We start from the raw sequence: 21411 nt of genomic DNA on the forward strand, positions 1-21411 counted from the left end.
AACACACCCACTTTGCTGTGAACTTGCAGGCTGAACACTCCAGTGTGGACAATCTTCAAGTGCTTTCCCACAATTTCCCCCCATGTGCTCGGAGGGAAAGGCAAGTTCTCCCACAAGTCACTGGGAACAACAGAGGGGTCAGCTTACTGCAACATTGTGGCAGGCAGTTAGTTTTAGCCATCAAGCAAATCTGGAGGACCAAAACTTGTTCTTTCAGATTAGGTAGCTACTTCTCTACAATGCTGTTAATAGTGCCTTGGCTAATACCTTTGGCCCCACTTCAGAGTTCAGCTCCTTTGAAAATCTGACCCACATTTAATGGTAGAAAAAAAGATGAAAGATGACATTAGAGCTGGTGTAATTCTATAGAATCTCAAACAGTTTCATCACACGTCCTCCACCCTGTTGGTGCCATCTGTGAACAAGCTTCTTATTGATATCAATGTAATGTTAGGATGTTCCTGGAACATTCAGCAGTCCAGCAGGTGCGTTTACCTGGCTGTGCTGGCATGGTTTAACGCGTGACTTTCAAAAGCCTTTCAGTTGAAATCTCAAACAGCAAGGTGCCGAATTAAATCTCTGCATTTTTGAAGCCTGAACGCTCTCTTTACTAAACAAACACTCTTTAATATGGGACCCAGAAAGTTCAGATTTAAAGGCTTGATCATCAAGGCTGCAAGTATCCCATTAAAGTTGCTGGGTGCTCAGGGTCTACAGTTCTTTTCAGAGACAAACTATACTTTGCAGGATCAGGCCCTATGCAGTCTTGCCTGTCTCAGGGGGTACACGCTGGAGAAAATGTCTTAGGCAGCTAGGGAAATGTTTGGAATTCAACAAGGGTTTCAAGCTTATAGTTGTAGGTGCCTGTAGAATATAAGATCCTCTCCTAGAAAAAAAAACACATTTCAGAAGCTTTGCTCCCATAAAATGTAAATGTCTGTAGCGACTACATTAGTCTTATATAAAGATTCTTTAATGTTTTGACTCGGTCAGATTGCTGTAGAAGGAGACTACTGAACTCATATGTTAATAAATAAACATTTTAATTAGTGCTGTCCTTGCTGGAGGCAATGGAGAGTTGATGGTCTGAGCTGCTCCTGTAACGTCAATGAGCCAGCTCACTGTGATGTCAGCAGGGCCTTCTGCACTCAGTCCTGATTGGTTATGTTTGGATTGCAGGGGCTGGCTTAGCTGTAAGGTGAATATGCAAGGAAGCAGCTGTGTGGAGGTGTGTGTAGTCAGAGAGTGTTTGCAGCAGACACAGACAGTGAGTGGGGCTGTCTACTGGCTGAGGAGCTTTTTTAATCTCTCACAGGTAACTAACCAAACCAGCAGCAGACTTTGGAATTTGGAACGGCTCACTGGGCACTTACGCAGGACGAGTGCAGGCTGCAGAGTCCAGAGAGTGGTGCTTGCTTTTTTCGCCCCAGAACTGTAAGTGGAATCAGTGTACCTGAAACTGATATGCCAACTGAAATCTCTCACGCCGTAAGAATGCATGCCATCTCGGACTTCCATTCCTCCCTGACAGTGCGACTCCTCAACAAGGGGCCAGAATACCTTCGCAGACAGATGGAGGCAGGCACCCCAGGCAGGAAAAGTGCTGTGGAAAGACTGGCAGCTGATAAGGCCAAGTATGTAAAAAGTCAGCATGTAATCAGCACTAAGCAGGAACCCGTCACTGTGCTCAGCTCAGCCTCAGAAAGCAGCAGTGAGAGCTGCTCAGTGAAAAGCAAAAAAACCAACGGGGACTTTGGTGGAGTGAAAGGCAGCAAAAACTTGGAGCTGGCTAACGCAATGTGTTCCTGCAGTGCTCCCCTGGAACAGGATCCACCCATAGTGAGGCGCAGCATCACCAAGAGGCAGGTACGGCCCGATTCCCTAGTGATCTACCGTCAGAAATGTGAGCTGGTGAAAGGCCAAAGCAGTGAGCGGTCACGAGGGAGCCTGGTGAGGCGACTGTTCCAGGGACCTATGAAGGAAAAGCTGCTGGCTTCCCCAGAGATGCCCAAAGTAATAGGAGAGGGCCTCTCACCAGAAAGCGAAGAGACGGTGTTTACCAAACATGCAGCCAATGAGCTGAACAGCCATTTGGCTGAGTGCGTTGCCCCTACACACACAGAAGCACCAGCTGTTCCTGAGAGTGAGGACTCCTCACAACTGACAGCTGCACCTCTTGAGGTCAAGGACAGGAGGAGGAAAGGGCTGCATCGCTCCCAGTCGGATATCAGTTCTCGGTATTCCAAGTCTTTCTCTGAGTTTGACACTTTCTTTAAGTACTGTGGCCTCGAACAGGAGATTGTCGAGGACCTGGGCAAGGACAACTTCTCTGTGATTTCTGACAACATCTCCTTCAGGATCCGCAGCATCAGCATGGCGACATCCGAGAGTGATTTCACGAGGCACAGTGGGGATGATGGGCTGTTGGAAGAGGAACTGACTGAGCAGGTCCCCAGCACTACGTCAGTGATTGAGCGCAATGCTCGGATAATCAAATGGCTGTACACTTGTAAGAAAGCCAAGGAGACTAACAAGGTACTGCGAGAATTTGCATGAAGGCAGCTCCTTTCGGCTTCCATTACAGCCTGGTAAACTCAAGGTGTGTGAAAAGTTCAGCCATGCGCAATTTATATTTATCTTTTTATTAAAACACTGCAGATGTATCCAAATTTATGTCTATTCTCTGAGTGGCAGGAACAAGATGCTTTCTGCACATTACATTATTTTGAATTATTATTATTTATTTATTTGTATTACAGTAGCACCTACGAGCCTAGTTTGGGGAGAATGGAGTTCTTATAAAAGAGGATTCTGGGGTATTACAACAAAAAAGAGAGAGAAAAATACTGTAATTTGTTAAACTGTCTCAGACCCCCCACATGAAAAATAAACAGGGCTTATAAGGAATGTCTCCCCTTTGCAGTTTCCTGCTTTGTAAAGTATTTGTATTTGCCAGTTTTTTCTTAAACTCAAGACAGAAAAATTATTCAGCCCTTAATGATAGCTGGTAACATCAAACAAATTAAAATGAACCACTCACAATTTAGGAGCCATTTGTATTTACTTTATACTAAACCAGTTTCTCCTCCCCCTCTTTTCTACTCCCCTTTTCCTGCACTTAGTATATCCCAAGCACCAGTAAAGTAAGGTTGTATCCATGTTTCTTCTAGATATTCCATTCTCACAGAGTTTTCTGCCTTGCATAGGAGCTTGCTCCAGCTAAAACCTGACATTTCATAAACTCTGCTGGGAAGTGGGACTGCTCTTTCTGCTGACAATGATTGTGATCAGTTTGGCTCTTTTGAAGTTGGAGAAGTTTGATGGCTTTGGCCACATGGTTGTGCTACTACAATTCAAGCAGCAGATTTTGGAAATCATGTTCATAACTTGTATATTAAAAGAACACTAAACTGGCCTTAACACAGTTCTTTGAAAGGAGTCCATACCTTATCCAAAAGAACATGGACATATAATGCCTGAGCTAATTTCCTAGTGTTATCAGATTTCTTCTGGTGTATCAGTTTTACAATGGTATAACTCCATTGTTTTCAAATAAATTAATCCCAAATTACACTAGACTAAGTAGGAAGTGAATAAGACCCTGTCACTTCACCTACCCGGTTGCCTAGGGACTCAGAGTTATGAAGATATTAGGCTGTGCAATAGCATACTCAATGCATCCCCTGCCATGCTAACACGGTGGTGGGTTTCTTCAGCTCTGACAAGATAGGCTAGTAAAGAGTGTTAAAGTTGCAGCATCAATACCTACTAATTTCAGATAGTTCTTAATGAGGAACGTTAAATAGCCTTTTAACACTATTGAAATATATTAGACTGAAAGAGCTTTCTAGAAAGCTCAAGATGGAAACTTGATATAGATTCAGGGCCTTTCATAGGGGTGGATAAAAAAGTATTCTGATTGTGAACTTTTTAACCAAAAAAATGCATTTTCATTTTCATTTTCAATAGAATTGGGGGGAGGGAGGCTCCATAGAAATATGGAAAACTCAGAAATTCACACTTTTGTCAAAATCATTTCCACAAAATATTTTGACCAGCACTAGAGTGTAGTCAAAATATTTCTCAGAGATGAACAATTCCCCTTATTTGACCTTCAGAGCTAATGGGAAAGAGAGCCAAACATCAAAGATGGATGTGAGGGCTCATAAGAATTTCTTCAGCTCTGGGCAGGAGCTTATAGAACTATGAAGGTGGGGGCCTTTCCTGCATCGGAAGCAGGAGGTGGGCAGTCTGGGAACACAAGTAGCTGGGTTTACATAATGGGCAACAAAAGATACCTGGCTCCTGGCTCTCTTTGTCTCTGCTCTTGGGACCAGCTGTGATGCTGTTCTCTTATAAGAACTCTGGTAGGGTTGCCAGATACTTTCACAAAAAATACTGAACATGTCAGGAAAAAAATTGGTTGAGGGGAAAAAAAAGGGGGGGGGGGTTGAGGGGAACCAAAGTTGTTGAAAAAAACAAAAACGGAGTCACTGCACCTTTAAATCCACATGCTCCCCGCTTTCCCCACCCCCTCCAGACCCAGCAGGGGAAGACTGCCCCAAGCGGCCTTCTGTCTGAGAAAAACATTTTACATATCCATTATTTTCTGGGTTTTTTTTTTTACTGGACAGAGGCCAATATCAGACACCTGAACCCTAAATGCTGGTAATTTCTATGAACCATGTGGAGAAGGTCTCTTTTTGGTTTTATTGGTATTATTTAGTGGTTAAATGCTATCACTGTGTTCAGCATTGCAGATAACCCAGGAGACAGGTGGTGAATATTCCAAAGAGCCTACAAACCTGATAGCACACATCATAAAAAAACGTCTGGCAAAGGGTGCTGTATGGAAATCAGGAAGTTTACTCACATGAGCTCCTGACCCTGACAGAAGCTCTGCATCTCCCTGGTGCAGAGTCAAGGGTTGCCTTTTTTCTCTTTCTGCCCTTTGACCTACCCATGATGAAATCAGCACCTGAGGCCTTAGGTGCTTTTGCAGCCAAGAGACTTTCTTCTTGACTAGACCCTTAATATTTGTCATGTTAATAATCCACAGAATAGGACTTTAGATGAATTATACTTCAGTTGCATGTCAGAGGTGCATGCAAAGTACAAGGAGAAGCGGGTCCAAAGCTATGACAGGGTTTTCAGAGACATGGTGTTTTTTAATGTAAAATGAAAGTACTGGGTTATAAAATTTAGCATAGCAGCTTTAAGATTTTTTTAAATAATATTCTGATTTTACAATGTCACTCTCATTTTTATTCAAGCTATCCAGAATCAGCTGTTCATAGGCCCTTGCCCAAACATGTGAATGCATTTCTGTTAGGGTTGCCAGTTGTCCAGTTTTGAACTGGTCAGTCCAGTATTTGAGCTTTCTGTTCGGGAAACAAATTGAGAAAATATAAATAAGAAAATATAAATGTCCAGTATTTTCTAAATAAGATGTAATGTAGATTGGGATATAATGTCAAGCGTGTCTGGTATTTTTGTTGAAACCATCTGGCAACCCTCATTTCTGTGCCTACATTTGTTAACATAATTATCTCAAATGCTTGCAGTGATGGGATATTTGCATATCCAAGTGGATTTTTATGACCTGATTCTTTTCTCATTTACACCAGTGTTAGTCAGTGCTAATTTTATTAAGTTAATAGCATTACACCTGCATAGACTTGGTTTGCATACTAGGAAAATTATGCAGGTAGCTACCTAAATACTTATTTGCACATAAATATAGCCCCATGAATGTTTTCATGCTTCTGTCTTTAAAAATGGTAGCCTACAGTTTTTCTCATTTTAAGATGGGAGATTTACGCTTAAACTTTGTTTCCTTAATGTCTTTTGATGCTGGGGAAGAGGAATGTATAGGAAGCATACACCAGAAAATTTTAAATAATGAAATTAGAAGTAAAGATAAAGAGAGATTCCAAGAATTGACTGACAACCCATTGTGCCTTTGAATTACAAGTAGTTTTATAACCTATTTAGTCTTCTCCATGTAGACACAGGATTTTTGTTTGTTTGTTTGTTTTTGGATTGGGGTTTTGGAGGACAGGGTGTCAAACACATTTAAAATTCCTTAACTGCTTTTTCTTTGAGTTTGTGTCATAATTAGAATGTTGCTTAAACATAGTTGTACATGTCTTTTCATGTGTTTTCAAAACAGATCTCTGTATTGGGACAGGGCAGGAATTTAGCAGATAGGGCTTTTGTTATTGGCTCTGTCACTGATCTGTTTATTGCCTGATCTTGGGCAAGTGGTTTAACCTCTGAGCCTGGCTTGTGCCCTGGAGAAATAATACTTCTCCCCCCCACACACACACCCATCCCTCCTTCCCTAGGGAGCTGTGAGATTTTAATCATGTTTTTAGAGTGTATGGAAGACACATTTTAAATGCTTACTGGTATTGATTTGTATTCCAGCTAGCAATTCAAAGGATGATGAAATATGTGGCTACCACATGAACATTTGGAGTAGCACACACCATTTACAGTGTCAGTCCCTTCCATGATTGACCTAGAATAAGATTGGTCCTCAGGAATACATATACATCCTTAACACTTTTGTTAATATTTAAGAAAGAGCCCCTCATTTTTTGGTACTAAGGTTCCTGTATGAAAGAAAGCCTTTGCAGGGTGATCAGTATTCACCTGAACCACAAAATTTCCACTTCTAACTCATCATGTGTTTACATAATTGGTTAATCAGAAGTGGATATAGCAGAGAGACAAATTAACCACTCACCTATTAAGCCTTCAGCCTAGACTCTATGAAGCAATTTAGGGAACTTCCTGAAGTGAAGAAATGCATCTTGGCTTTCTGTAAATATTGGATGTAATCCACAAACCAAACAGAGACATTCATTACTAGCATTACTGATCTCATGAATTTTACAAAGATAAAACTAGTTCACATGGGAACGAGTGTGACTGGGACATGAATAGTCCAATTCTCTGGGAAATAATATGCAGAGAAGTATAGTACAAACCTAGAATTGGTAACAAACTATTTGAATATGTGAGTAGGTGTGCAACTCAGGCCATTTGCTTCTTGTTAGGCAGGGGGTAGAAAGAGATGTTAACTGCTAAGTGTGACATCTGCTCAGTCACATGTCATTTAATTATATTTAATTACTCAATGTACGTTCCTAATCATTCAAAACTGATGTTATTTGCAGCCCATGATTTAACAGAGTGGGAGAAAGACCTGCATGAACTGTGCACCTTAGGTATCTTTTGGTTAAAACTAAATTCCAAGGACAGGTATGAGCATTCTAATTCTAACAACCTAGGGACCATGTGGCTGACAGTAGCTTCTCCCTCAGCTACTTTCCCAGAAATGAAGGCATCTTGAGTTTAATCTGAAACAATAGTCAGAGGAGCACACTAAATTATGTTTTCCATCCCAGGCAAATATTTTAGTACATTCTGTTTTTGCAATTTAGGAAACTTTAGTCCATCAGGTGTATATTGTAAACCAAACTTTAAATGTACAGTGACAGAGACTCTGCTGGTATCTATCAGTAATGGAGCTATGCTGATTTCCATCAGCAGAGGATCTGGTCCACAATTCATGAAAAAAAAAAATCAAGGAAATACTGATTTTAGGCCACTACTTTTAAGAAAACCAGTAACCATTAGAAAACTCACCTAGAAATCAATGTACAGTGCCCAGGACAAAGAGTATTGGGGTCTTCTGGAGTTACTGCAATATATAAATATTTCATAATAAATAAGGCTGAATAAGGTAATTATCACCACTCGATGGAGATGACTCTCTGGTTCTGAGACTTGTTTTTTCCTACAAGCCCACAAGCTAGCTTCTTTTCTGTGCAGCAGTTATCCTGACCACAGGCCAGCATGTTTGTAGCAAAAAAATGCATTGCTACACTGCAGTTAACACCCCTAAAATTGTGGGGGAGACATTTGGGCTTCAACTGCATCCACGCTCTGGGAACCTAAGGGGGAGGATCACAGCCACAGAACGGGTATGTCTACACTACAAAGTTAGTTCGAACTAACGGACGTTAGTTCGAACTAACTTTCCTAGGCGCTACACTAGCGCTCTGTTAGTTCGAACTTAATTCGAACTAACGGAGCGCTTAGTTCGAACTAGGTAAACCTCATTTTACGAGGACTAACGCCTAGTTCGAACTAGCTAGTTCGAATTAAGGGCTGTGTAGCCCTTTAGTTCGAACTAGTGGGAGGCTAGCCCTCCCCAGGTTTCCCTGGTGGCCACTCTGGCCAACACCAGGGAAACTCTATGCCCCCCTCCCGGCCCCGGACCCCTTAAAGGGGCACGGGCTGGCTACGGTGCCCGTGCCAGCTGCAAGCCTGCCAGCACCCGGCCAGCAGACCCTGCACCTGGCACGGCACAGAGCCACCCACCCGATGCCCCCCAGCCCACCCCCTCTTGCCGGGACCAGGCTGGCAGCTCCCGGGGGCTTGCCCTGGACAGCAAGAGGCGGGCAACTTCCTGGGCTAGTCAGGACATCATGGACCTCGTCCACGATCTCCGCACTAGGCACAGGAAAGTGGCCGGCTAGGGCAGGAGAGCTGCCAGCCTGGCCACCCAGGAGCAGGTGTGCATGAAAATCAAGGGGGTCCACTGAGACCCCCGACCCTGAGCCCTGAGCTTACAATGGCCGTCCTGGGTCAGACCAAAGGTCCATCTAGCCCAGTAGCCTGTCTGCCGACAGCGGCCAACCCTAGGGACCCTGGAGGGGATGGACCGAAGACAGTGACCAAGCCATTTGTCTCGTGCCATCCCTCTCCAGCCTTCCACAAACTTTGGGCAGGGACACCACTCCTACCCCCTGGCTAATACCACTCCATGGACCCAACCTCCATGACTTGATCTCACTTCCCTTTAAACTCTGTTCTAGTTCTAGCCTTCACAGCCTCCTGCAGCAAGGAGTTCCGCAGGTTAACTATTTGCTTTGTGAACAACAACTTTCTCTTACTAGTTTCAAGCCTGCTACCCATTCCTTTCCTTTGGTGTCCTCTAGTCCTTCTTTATGGGAACTCAGGAAGAACTTTTCTGAATGCACCCTCTCCACCCAACCCCTGCTTTTAGAGACCTCTAGCCTGTCCCCCCTCCGTCTCCTCTTTTCTAAGCTGAACAGTCCCAGTCTCTGTAGCCTTTCTTCATCTGGGACCTGTTCCCAACCCCTGATCATGTTAGTTGCCCTCCCTTCTCCCAGCCTTTCTCTTCCCCTCTCCCACCTCCTTTTCCCAGTCTCCTCCAGTTTTTTTCAATAAAGACAGAGTCAATGTTGGAAGAAACGTTATCTTTATTTTGTACATCAATAAGAAGGGGGGCTAGGGAAGGGTAAGTGGAAGGAGGTGAGGGAGGAATGGGGTACGAGCCCCCGATGGGGAGGACTGGGCTGGCTCTGCGGGCTTCTGGGGGTGGAAGCTCTCCTGCAGCCCCCCAATTACCCCCTCTCCCCAGATGGCAGCCTGCGGCAAGTGCAGCCGGGCTGATGGCCGAGTGGTGTGATGTGCCCAGTGTGGGTACTCCGGGCACTCCAAGCCAGAACTTCTTTGCAAGTGGGGCACCCCTTAGAACTGTCTGTCCGGGGTGGGGGTCGGGACCCTTTAAGCGCAGCCCTCGGCTAGCCTGAGACAGCATCTCCACGCTCTAAGTCCTCCTCTGATGCCCTGCCGGCACTGCTTCCGGCCATCCTTAAGCCCTGTTCAGAGTCCACTCAATGTGGACTTGCTAGTTCGAATTAGCGAAACGCTAATTCGAACTAGTTTTTAGTTCTAGACGCGTTAGTTCGAATTAGCTTAGTTCGAACTAGCGCTGTAGTGTAGACGTACCCAACGAGATGAGACTGGCAAGTTGAAATAGAAATTAGTCCTTCAACTCCCTGTGGACTTTGTTTAAGCCAAATGCTCAGCATTTATCAGCTGTGGACACATAGAGGCTTATGGACCAGACCTAGCAAACCTACTGCATGGAAACTGCCAGTCAACAGTCTGCAGTTTGGAACTTTTGGACAGATTCCTTAAAAGCATGTGGCACAGTCTGGGGTATTGAGATTGTTGCACCACGTTTTATAAAAGACAAAACCCGACAAAATTCCGTGTATGTGTGTGTGCGTTCGTGTTTCCTTGATTCTAATGTTTATTCTGAGTAGACCAGCTTTTTTAAACTGCAGGTTTTTAATGGGTCAGACTCTCCTATTAATACTTTATGTTCCTAGCTTAATTTTTCATGAATTCTGTGATGACTGGTACTACATAGTATAAATAAAACAGTTCTTTGAGACATGAAGTGAACTAACACATTTGTTTTAGCAGGATGATAATTAACAAGCCATGTGGTCTGTAGTTAGCCTCAAAATAACCCAAAGGTAATTTGACTAGATTTTATCTGGATAAACAGCATCAAAAAGTTACAAAGTCTTAGAAGGCAAATTCGCCAGTGGTGTTAGGAGGAGCACAACTGTACTAGCTTTCAGGACATTTTGCTCCTTATTGCTTCAATGGTGAATATGGCTTTTAAAAAAGAATAAACTGAACATCCTTCTTTCTGATTGTAATCAATATTACACAGTTCATGTCAGTCCTAAACTTCAAAACAGTTTCTTTTAAAAAACTCTCATTGTTAGGGTAGGTTTATCAGGAAATGAATTGATTATGTTAATAGTAGTTGTTAGCAGCTGAAATGAAGTTTTAAAGCTTACCGTGTACTAGTAGGATGCATTAAGTGTTTTATATAGCACGTTTGTCTTTCCTTAGAATGAAAACATTCCCTGAGCTGGCTGATGACTAAACAGGACACAGACAGACCCAAGCAAAATCGTCTATCGTCTGACTTATGACAACTCAGTGCAATTTTGTCAGCTTCTTGTTGCCCTCTCCACCCATCTGCAGGTCCACTCTTTGTCACAAGCATGTGTTCATACAGAAGTACAACAGCAAGAGGAAGTTACAAACTGAGGCGAAGGGCAAGTAAAGCTTCTGGAAGAGCAGAAGCAGGTTTAGGTGCTAAAATATAGGGTAATAACCACCAAGAGGACAATGCACCAGGTTGTCATCCTAAATGTGAGCAAAGGTTGGTGAGGCATGTCTGGCTCCGACAGATGGCAAACCTATCAGCAAGACTGGGGGAGGAGAAAGTGGGAACTAAGTGGCAATGACCTCTGGGTCAGGCATTTCTTGTCATGGAGGCTCCAGCTACATTTCTGAAGCGTGTATTAACAGGACTTTAAATCTGGCTCCCACAGACGTGATTTCAGAACACTCTGTCTGGCTAGTGACAGTGGACCAAGCATGACAGTTTTATAAACAGTATTTAAAGCCAGCTGTACAACAGCTTCCTTCTTAGGCCTTGTCTAGATTGAGGTTTAAGATAAACTAGAGAAACATTCTCCAGCTAGACCAGGCTGGTTAGCCAATGGGGGACAGATAACTAAAATCAGGTTTCACACATGGTCTTGGGCATAGTTCCAAAGCATAGCTATGACACTGGGAAAGTCAATCCACATTCCATATTGCACAGGACTCTGCTAGAACAGCACTCCATCATGGGAAAATGTGTGGGCTAGGTTGGCTGTTAGGCTCTTTTTATACTTTACCTTGGATCCTGCTAGCACGCTTGTCTGTAAACTAGCACATTTATATTTGTACTAAGGATGACCAACATGTTTATTGACTTGTATTAGTGAATATTATCACAGCATATATAACGCTAAGGCTGGTTAGCCTGAATCTAAAATTATAATGCAGAAGGGACAATGCTAACAATAAACCATGTTAGGATGCAACCTGCACAAATATGTACTGAGATTATTAGACTTGTAGTGCAGACAGCACCATGCTAACGTAATTGTTAGAACAACTACACCTATTTTGCGATAGGCAAGCAAACCTTATTTAAACTGTTTAAACACTGTTTTAAAATAGTTTGTGGATGTAAAGGTGAATTTATGACCTTAGCTATCCCTCAGATTCTTATCTCAGTCAGTCGTTAGTTACAAGAAAATGGCTTTCCCTTAGTTATTTCTTCTTGATATCATAAATCACAACAAATGGGGAGGGAGAAATGAAGTAGAAAAGACATTCTGGTCATAGTTATAGGCCTGTCAATCTGGAATAATTGCACTGATAAAAGATAGATCAGAATCTGGCCCTATATTTTGGTGTGCTGAAGGGTTAAAAGTTGAATTGCAGGTTACCATGGCTCTAGTGTTTTGTGTAGAGTACTGGACATTACCTAGCTGTCAGACCTGTACTGTAACAAGTACGGGAAAATGAAATTCCATTCTCAACATTCCATTGGTGTTATACAGAGAACGTAGCCAATTAGCCCTTTCCAGTGATTATCTGCACCCAACAAATATTTCTGGACACAGGAATAGAGGAGATGGAATGAGCATCAGCTCAGCACTTTTTACATCTTAGTAAAAAACTTAGCCTTGTAACACATCTATGAGAGAGAAGAGAAGGACTAGCTGAGGGCATTTTTATGGAGTATTCACTATAGCCACAAGAATCAAGTATTGCCTATTTTAATTTATTCAAACATGTTGAGCCAAAAACTGCACTTAAGTGCTATTTAATTTTTTTCCATCGGCTTTAAATTCACAATAGACTTATGAGTCAGGCGAACCTTATTTAATTAAGGAAAATACATGCCTGTCACCGATTCTCAGCCACAGTAGACATTTGAGAATGCAGGGCATTTGGCCATATTGGTTTACTGTTACTTCACTTAAGTTGTCATATATAAAAAAATAACATTTTCAAATAAAGTATTTATTAAAGGTACTTTCAGCAGCAGAAACTGAAATGTTTGTATTAATGAGACAGAAAGTTTAAGGGAAGAAGAAACAACCGGATCAACTGTGACCATCTTTTTATCACAATCACCAGCACTTGCTCACCAAACCCAATAACCACAGTTTTAGTGAAATATTGCCATTTATAGGAGAATACACAGACCAAGGAGCCCCAAAGAGCTACTATATACTTAGAGATTAGCACTTTAAGGTGTTCAGAACAAATAATCTAATTTTCCATTTTAGTAGATTTGTTACATCATCAATCAAGAATGATACACCATAAATGTTACTATGGTAAGGTTCTCTGCTGATGTGCAGTTGTTTACAGGGAGACTGTAAAGATTGGTAAGTCAGCAATGTGACCCATTGTATTCTTCTGCTCACTTTTCAAATTACTGAATGTGGAATTAATTATATGCTTTTGTCAAAAGAACTGAATGGTTTACTGGAAAATATGAGTGAACCACTATAGGCAGCTCAGAACTCATAAGAAACCTGACAGATACAAACCAGTAAATTAATGCAATTCAGGGGGAGGAGGAAGCTTTTAGAAAGGTTTCTGGTTTCACTTTCAAGGATCCATTTGGTCTCTATCAGAGATAGTACTATTGAGATATATTGTCCAATGACTTTAAATGATACGACTGGATATATAAGGGTATGTCTACACTAGCTCATTAATTCGAGCTAGGCAGGAAAATCAGGGAAACGGGGTTGCAAATGAAGCCCGGAATTTAAATATCCCGGGCTTTATTTGCATGTTCCCGTCCGGCCACCATTTTTAAATCCCCTTTAGTCCGAATGAACTGTCCGCGGCTACACGCGGCAGTTTAAAGTTAATCCGAACTAAGTCCTTAGTTTGGATTAACTGTTACTCTTCATTCCACGATTTAAAAATTCATGGGGGATTTTAAAATGGTGGCCAGATGGGAACATGCAAATAAAGCCTGGGATTTTTAAATCCCGGGCTTCATTTTTAACCCCGGTTCCCTGATTTGCCTGCCTAGCTCGAATTAACAAGCTAGTGTAGACATACCTTAAAAGACTTAGATGGGATTCTCAAAAGCACAGTGAATCAGTTGATTCTGTCCCTGTTGAAATCAGTGGGAATTTTTCTATAGCTGTCAGTGGAATCGATAAGGCCAATATTGAGCATTTTTGACAATCCCGCCTTTGGCCTTTATGAGCTGCTTAATGGAGCTATGCTGGCTTTTTACACCAATACCAGAGCAAATGCACCTGGCTTTGTTTAGCTTCGGATGTGAGCACCAAACTATCCAAGCTGCCAAAAATCTCACAGATGACTTGGAACTGCCCAAGACCTTTTCTTACACCTAATAAGCTATGAATTCCCCTTACCTGTAAGTGTCTTCTGGGCAGATCAATGACCTACCCTTTTCCAGGAAAAAGGCAGCTGACAGTCCGTTTATCCCCACATCTCTTGGGAGTGGGCATCTTACCACGCTGATCCTGATCAGCTGGGTCAGCACATTCTGCTCAGGTTCTATTGCTGCTGTTACTTATAAAGTCTTTTGCTTTGGTCTGCTGCTGACCTGCCCATGATGATAGATAGACCAATGGCTACTGTTGGCCATTGCCTCTCTTTATTTTTCAACAAAAACCCTTAAAATAAGGGAGGAATGTGCTGGAAAACTCATTATGAAATTGGTGTGTTTGTAAGGGGTTGTCAAGTTTTCTTTTAATGCTTTAAATCCCAGTCCCACAGAAATTATTTTTTGCTTTTGTTTTCAAGAGGGCCAGGATTTACCTTGGATTTTGATGCAAATATAAAAATTGTGATTGGGGGGAGAAGGTCACAGATTAACTCACTTGTTTTGTTTGACTGGAACCATGCAAACCAAAACAGCCACATTGTATACAATTCTGTTGCACAGCTTGTTTTTAACTACCCGCACAGCTTGGTTTTAATTGCTGAATGTGCTTCATAAACAGTTTTGTAAAGCTAATATCACTGTGAAAAGGGACAACATTCATAGTTTTAACTGAACAGGAAAAAAGTACAAAGTCTGCTTTTATGGCTAGAGGCTGATGTTTACAATTAAGACATCAGGTGTAGACTATGATCCCTTCTGTATATTGTAAATAGTCATCTGTGTAACTGAAGTGCAGCTTGGTCTATATTGTGTTTATACAAATACATTTTTCAAAGGAGGAATAAATCCTAATGCTTCAGGGCATAAATCAACAGCTAATTGATGGTAATTAAGAAGAAACTTCCTCCTGTAAGCAAGTTATTCCATCTTTGCCTGTTATGGGGTTTCTTGCACTTTTGTCTGAAGCATATAGTCCTGGGTGCTTGTCTCATATGGAATTTCCTAGGTTTATATGTTTATAAAACAAATCTGCATTTTATTTCATTGCATACAAATAAAAATACATGAGTAACAGTTTATAATTCTTTCTTGATAGTTTTATTTTACATTACTGTTGCCATTTTAAAAATAACAGATCCCTTGTTACATTTTAAAGCTTTGGTTTGGATAAACATTCAAAGGTGCGGATGATTCCCTGAAACATAGCCAAATCCCTGCATAAAGAACTGGGCGGGAAATCTCATAAGATCTCTCACATAAAATGAAGACAGGCTAGACCCTTTCTGGCCTGGCATCCTCTGACCACTGAGCAATCCCGAGCCGAGGAATTTGCTGGACCAGGAGAGGTCAGCACTTCCCTGCTGGCTGCTGGCACCCATTTCCTGGCTCCCCGCCATCACCACCTGCCCAGCAACACTTCTGGCCCTGGCTTCTAGATGGAGATGCAGGGTGTGGGCAGGTGTGAAAGTGCAGGAGGGGGTTGGGCATTGGATTATTTACCTGGTGTAGCTCCCATATGGCAGGGAAGAATGGGTGATTCTGCACTGTCCTCTGTTTGCAAACTCCACCTCTGCCACTCCCATTGGCCAGAAATCGCAGCCAATGGGAGTGGCGGGGAAAAGTCTGAAGGTGAGCACAGAGACAGAGCTTCCCTGAACTACTGGCAAAGCATGTGGTTCCAGCCTGGAAGGGAGGGGGAATGGTAGCACATGGAGCTGCCTTGCTCCCCCATCCTCCTGCCAGGCAGAGCTGGCCAAGAACATAGCATGCAGGGGCTTTAGTGGCTGCATCTCAGGGCCCTGGGCTAAAAGGCTCTCACTTAGCTTGGGACCCTGGCCTGCAGCCCCTTTCATTATCCAGCCCTGCTCTTCCCCTCCCCTCACAGCATGGAACTGGTGCTTTGAGGTTTGGTGACTCACCATTCCCATTTACAAATCTATGTAATCTAGTCATCTAAGACCTAGCTTACACTTTTGACAGGGTATAGCCTATGTGTGGCTACAAGAAATCCCAGCTGCCTTCCCTCTACCAGAGTCTTTCTCTGCAACTGGAGTCTTTCACTGGTCAGGAAAAACTCCAGCAGTAGGGAAGCAGCAGGACCCTACCAGGCTAGAAACGCAGTATAGACATGGGAGGCATTGTTTGGGCAAATAGAGACTCATGTAGGATATGTACCCTAGAGTTCAGACATACAAGGCACTCTTTTCAACTCACCAAAACAGTGCCTCACTGTGTGCTCTTCTCTTTGTATCCCTGCTAGCTTGGTGTACAGCATCTATACTCTACACAGCACCAAAAGTGTACACATACACTTATGTGAAAGTGGTCTCACTGACAAGTACTTAACACAACTTAGAGCTCAGTGCTTTGCAGCCAGTAGGATTAAGCTCTTCAGCACACAACTGAAAGTAACTTTGAGATCATTGAAATGCAGCCCCTTTCACAAATCCTGATTAGTTGGGGGGTTTGTGCAGGTAATTATGCATAGTAGGGCAGGGGAGGTCATTTTTACTTGCAACTTCTGGGTAGGAAGGACTAAGCCCTCCTTAGCAGTCTGCAGCTGGTATTCTAGTCTCAGGCCCGAAACAGCAGCCACTGTACTTCCTGAGGTCACAGTCCAGAAAAGCAATTAAGCAGATTTTTATTATATTAGCACCCACCCCTGCAGTCTTTTCCCACCTAAGCAGGCATACCTCATACAAGCAATCCTGTGAAGTCAGTGGAAGCAGTCTCATAAATAAGGGTTTGCAAGCTCAGGTTCACAGATTGCCTGGTGTGAATAAACAGTCTTTTTAAATTTTACAAATTACTCCTCAAGATGCTCTTCTTTCTTCTCATCTGTGGGCCAGGTACAAAGCACAGTTGTTGAAAAGAGAACCTGTGGTGATTTTACAGTGGAGAGCGAGACCTTTTGCTGCAGCATTACACAGACTGGTATCTGCTGAACACCAGAGCATATAATACCTTGAAGGGCTTTTCACAAAGCATTCGCTGTAGCTCTTTGCAATTGCCACTGACAGACGCCCCAGAACATAAGTAATTTATACAACCCTGCAAAAAAAAAAAAAAAAGAGAGATGACTCCTAATATATATTCTCTCTCTTTTTAAAAAATGGTGCAATAAGGTTCTTTTATGCCCACTCCTTACTTCAGCATCTGAGCACACTATTTTATACAATTATACTCACAACCCTGATCCATGAGGTAGGGAATAGCTATTGTTCCCATTTTATAGGTGAGAACTGAGCCACAGAAATGAAGTGATTTGTCCAAGATCATACAAGAAATCTGTGGCAGAGCATGGGCATAGTTTCATAGAACCACAGAATCCACAGAATAATAAAACTGGAAGGGACCTCGAGAGATCAAGTCAAGTCCCCTGTCCTAAACAATGTTGCGACCATCCTTCTTAATAGTTTCCTTAAAGCTCATCCTTGAAAGAAGAATTTTAAATCACAGTTTTTAAAATACAAAGTAAAAAATCTTGGTGATTTTAAAGTAATTTTCCAACCTGCCAAATAGATTTTTAAAAGCTCACCCTGCTAGAGGTTCACCTCCTCTAGGTCATATCATCTCCTTCACTATCTACAATCTAGGCAGTGGTGCTTCTCAGGCAGCATTGGTGGATGAGCAAAGTCAAAACTTCTGCTCCTCTTTGGTCACTCTGTTGTCCTTTTCCCCACTGTTGCAGGAGAAATGCTAATCAATTGTTAACGATTATTTTTATTAAGATCTCATTTGGGAAACATGACTTATTTTCAGTCACATACACCAAACTGGGTCATGAATGCTGTGTATGCATTAAATGCATAGGCTTAAATAGTTACAAGATGGGTTAGAAACTTAAGCCCATGTATTTGCATATGCAAAATTTTACATGCAAAACATTACTAGCCAGAGTCCTCAACTAGTATAAATTAACAGAACTCTGCTGAAGTTAGTGGGTCTTCTGTTTTGTACTTCCAACTGAAGATCAGCTCCTTAGTACATATGTGCTAACTGGGGCGTGTTATGTGTAAATATATTACCTTCATTCACACACAACTCTGACTTGCGTGCATGCATCGGGAATTTTGGCATGCCACTCATGAACACTGACAAACTTAAATGGTTTTGTCCATTTATGCCTTCCAAAAATTTGCCAGATATATCTTTAAAATAAACAAGAAAAAAAGACAAAAGACTACAGCATTACCAACATCAAAATGAGGCTGTCTACTCAGCAGCATTATTTCAGAGTAACTCATGTTATTCCGAAATAACATAGCGCACGTCTACACTACAAGCCTTTATTTTGAAATAATGTCGAGCTGGAGGACTTCTTACTCCGATTCATTGTAACCCTCATTTCACAAGGAGTAAGAGAAGTCAAAGGAAAAGTGTTCTTCCTTCGACTTCCTGCTGTGTAGACAGCACCAAAAGCCAAATTAAGCTATTTTGACTTCAGCTAAGCAATTAATGTAGCTGAAGTTGCACAGCTTAATGCAACTTTAGCCCTGCTGTGTAAATGTACCCTGAGTGTCCAGGATTTCCACCATCCCTATCTCTATCCAGTAGCTCAGCAAGACAGGACATGAAAACTTGTAAAACCAGTTTGGACAATTTGAGAAGCATTGGGTTGTTTTAGTGAGGAGTTTCAGAGAGGTTAGTCTGTAGCAGGAAAAAACTTAAAAAACAACAAATAGTCTACTAGGACCTTAAAGACTAACAAAACATGTGGATGTTATCATGAGCTTTCATAGGCAAAACTTGGCTTTTACCCACAAAAGCTCATGATACAGTCTACATTTTTGTTAGTCTTTAAGGTGCTACTAGACTATTTGCAGTTTTTTAAGTTTCTAGTGTGGAGTGTGATTAAGGGAGCTAAGAGCCCAGTGTGGATTTTGGGGAATGCTTCTATCTTCTACCTTTGGAAGCATGATCTATCAAAAGTATGGGTGTAGTAATTATTGACACTAGTCCTCTAAAACATCCGATTGTTTGTCACATAACTGTGAACACTGTAAATCAGCGCCGAACTGATCTGCCTCCACTAACAAGCTAAGTTGTAGAAACAAATACAAGTATATTTATTGGCAGTGCATATATGACCAAAGAGTGTGGTGTTGCTCACTTCCTCCTGTTAACTTATCCTCTTTGATTAGTTTTTTCACTGGCTACATAGGTCACTGGAAGCCTAACAATTTCCCCTTCACTGTTCCAGATTTATCTGTGAGCTTTAATTGTTCAATTTATGCTGGCCTTGACAGTCCCATTTTGCATTTACATTTCAAGCAAATTCATCTATACAACGAACACACAACTTGAGGTACTATCATATGGTAAATGTCACATGTTATTTTCTTTTGAATGACATTTTCCAGGCAGGCAAAAAAAATCTTCCTTCCCTGCCTTAATTCTAGAAACTCCTTCAGCTATATTCAAACAAAACAAGCAAAGAGCCAAGGAGCTTCAAGTCACATACTAATCGGAAGCATATTGCACAATCTCTCACCATTTTAGTCTTCTTAATGCCACATCCCCTCCCTTTGCTTAATGCCGTCCCTTGTTAGGTGGAAGCTAGTCTACATAGTAAATTTCCTGAGGCTGTGGCCTGTCACATTAGCTGAAAAAGGCCATGGGCACCTTGGGAACTAAGTAAATAATAAATCACAAAAATCTTTTAAAGCTGAAATGTATTTCAAAGCATTTGAAGAGGCTTCAGCACAGAAGTGTAAAAGCAAATGTCTCACTAGTGAAAGTAATAAGGTTTTGCCTGTGTACTAACACAGAGGCCTTGCACGGGGGGGGGGGGGGGGGAAGGATCCTGGGGTACTGGGGATCAAGTGCATAAAAGTATTCTTGAAATTTGTTGGAAGTGAGTAGCCTACCCCTCTTCTTGAGGACTGACCCTTGCACAGCAACCAGCTGCTTCTGCACAGCAAGGTCTCTTGTGCTCAGAGTCACATTCAAATCCAGTACTTTTTACTGCCAGAGTTTAAACATAAGAGGCTATGTCTAGACTGCAGGCTGCTTTCGGAAGAACCTTTTTTCGGAAGAGAGCTTCCGAAAAAACTTCTTCCAAAAGAGAGCGCCCACACACAAAAGTGCATCGAAAAAGCAATCTGTTTTTTCAAAAGATAGCATCCACACTTAATGGACGCTATCTCACATTTCAGCTGTGATTACTATGGACAGAGTGGCCACCAAGACACCTGTGCTTTTTCCTCTTTCCTCTTCTTTCAAAAGAACTCCCTCTTCCCCATCCACACACACCTTTTTCTGAAAGAACTCTTTCAGAAAAAGGCTTCTTCCTCGTAGAAAGAGGATTACCAAACTGGAAAACGCCCCCTGTTCTTTCAATTTACTTTCAGAAGAACACAATTGCAGTGGGGGATGTAACTCAGGTTTTATTGGAAAAACAGCTGTTTTTCTGACAAAACTCTAATGTAGACATATCCAGAAAGAAATAGTAACGCAGCGCAGTGTGTCCCACTGCAAATCCAAAATAAAGTAATTTTCTCCAGCCAATAGTTCTTAGAAAGGTGGCATTCTCAGCAATGATCCCTCTAATTTTTTCCATTTGTGTGTAGAATAAGTTTTGTTATGTGCACAGAGACATGTACAGATGTGCACTACTAGTAGAAACCATGCAACTGGCTGTGGGAAGCTATGGGTGCTCTGCTAATCAGCTGGGCAGCATTTGAATCTCTCCTGAATCTCACCCAAGCACTCAGGTTACAGGGAACACGGGTTGTCAGGCAACAGCTCTCCCATGAGGCAGTAGTGCTTCTTAGCCACTAAGAGGCCAAATCCACCTGACTTTTTAAGTCTTCCTTTTCCTCTCCATTTGTCTCCAAGGAACATTTGTTCTCTCTCCTTTCAAGCTTTCCGATCAAGCATATGCCCCCAACACTCTCCTTATAATTCATTCAGGATCAGAGTGGGGAAAATCATCCCTGTTACATCCCAACCCATTCCCCTACAATGGGCTTCCTTGGCAATTCCTCCAGGAGGGCCAGGCACTTGGTCTCTCTACGCTGATTGGAGAAAGGGTTTCATCTCACCCCTGCCAAACACTGTCTAAGTCTTGTAATTACAAAGAGTTGATTTCAAAAGAATCTTTGGGGTCTAGCCTTACACTAAGATGGTGCAATTTTCACTGAAGTCAGTGGGAATTTCACTGGTTTATGCCAGCACTGGATTCTTGTCTTTTTCATAATAAGTTGCTAAAATCAGCCCATTAATCTGGCAGAGCAGCCTGAATTCTATCTTATGCGGCTTTCAGAACATAGTAG

General features: G+C 42.2%; 1 protein-coding gene across 2 annotated transcripts; it reads left to right on the top strand.

The window, feature by feature from the left end:
- Positions 1 to 1233: 1233 nt before the first annotated feature.
- FAM110C (family with sequence similarity 110 member C) lies at positions 1234 to 15216 on the top strand. Of its 2 annotated transcripts, none has more exons than XM_006130968.5 (2): positions 1234 to 2599; positions 10756 to 15216. In XM_006130968.5, exon 1 carries the CDS (start codon positions 1465 to 1467, stop codon positions 2554 to 2556), a length of 1092 nt encoding a protein of 363 aa, XP_006131030.1. In that variant the 5' UTR covers positions 1234 to 1464; the 3' UTR covers positions 2557 to 2599; positions 10756 to 15216. The 2 variants fall into 2 exon arrangements, with proteins under 2 accessions (XP_006131030.1, XP_025044397.1); XM_025188612.3 differs by having other exon boundaries at positions 1234 to 2535.
- The last annotated feature ends 6195 nt before the right edge of the window (positions 15217 to 21411 follow it).

Source organism: Pelodiscus sinensis, chromosome 3, assembly GCF_052426305.1.
Source record: "Pelodiscus sinensis isolate ZL-2025 chromosome 3, ASM5242630v1, whole genome shotgun sequence".
Lineage (NCBI taxonomy): Eukaryota > Metazoa > Chordata > Testudines > Trionychidae > Pelodiscus > Pelodiscus sinensis.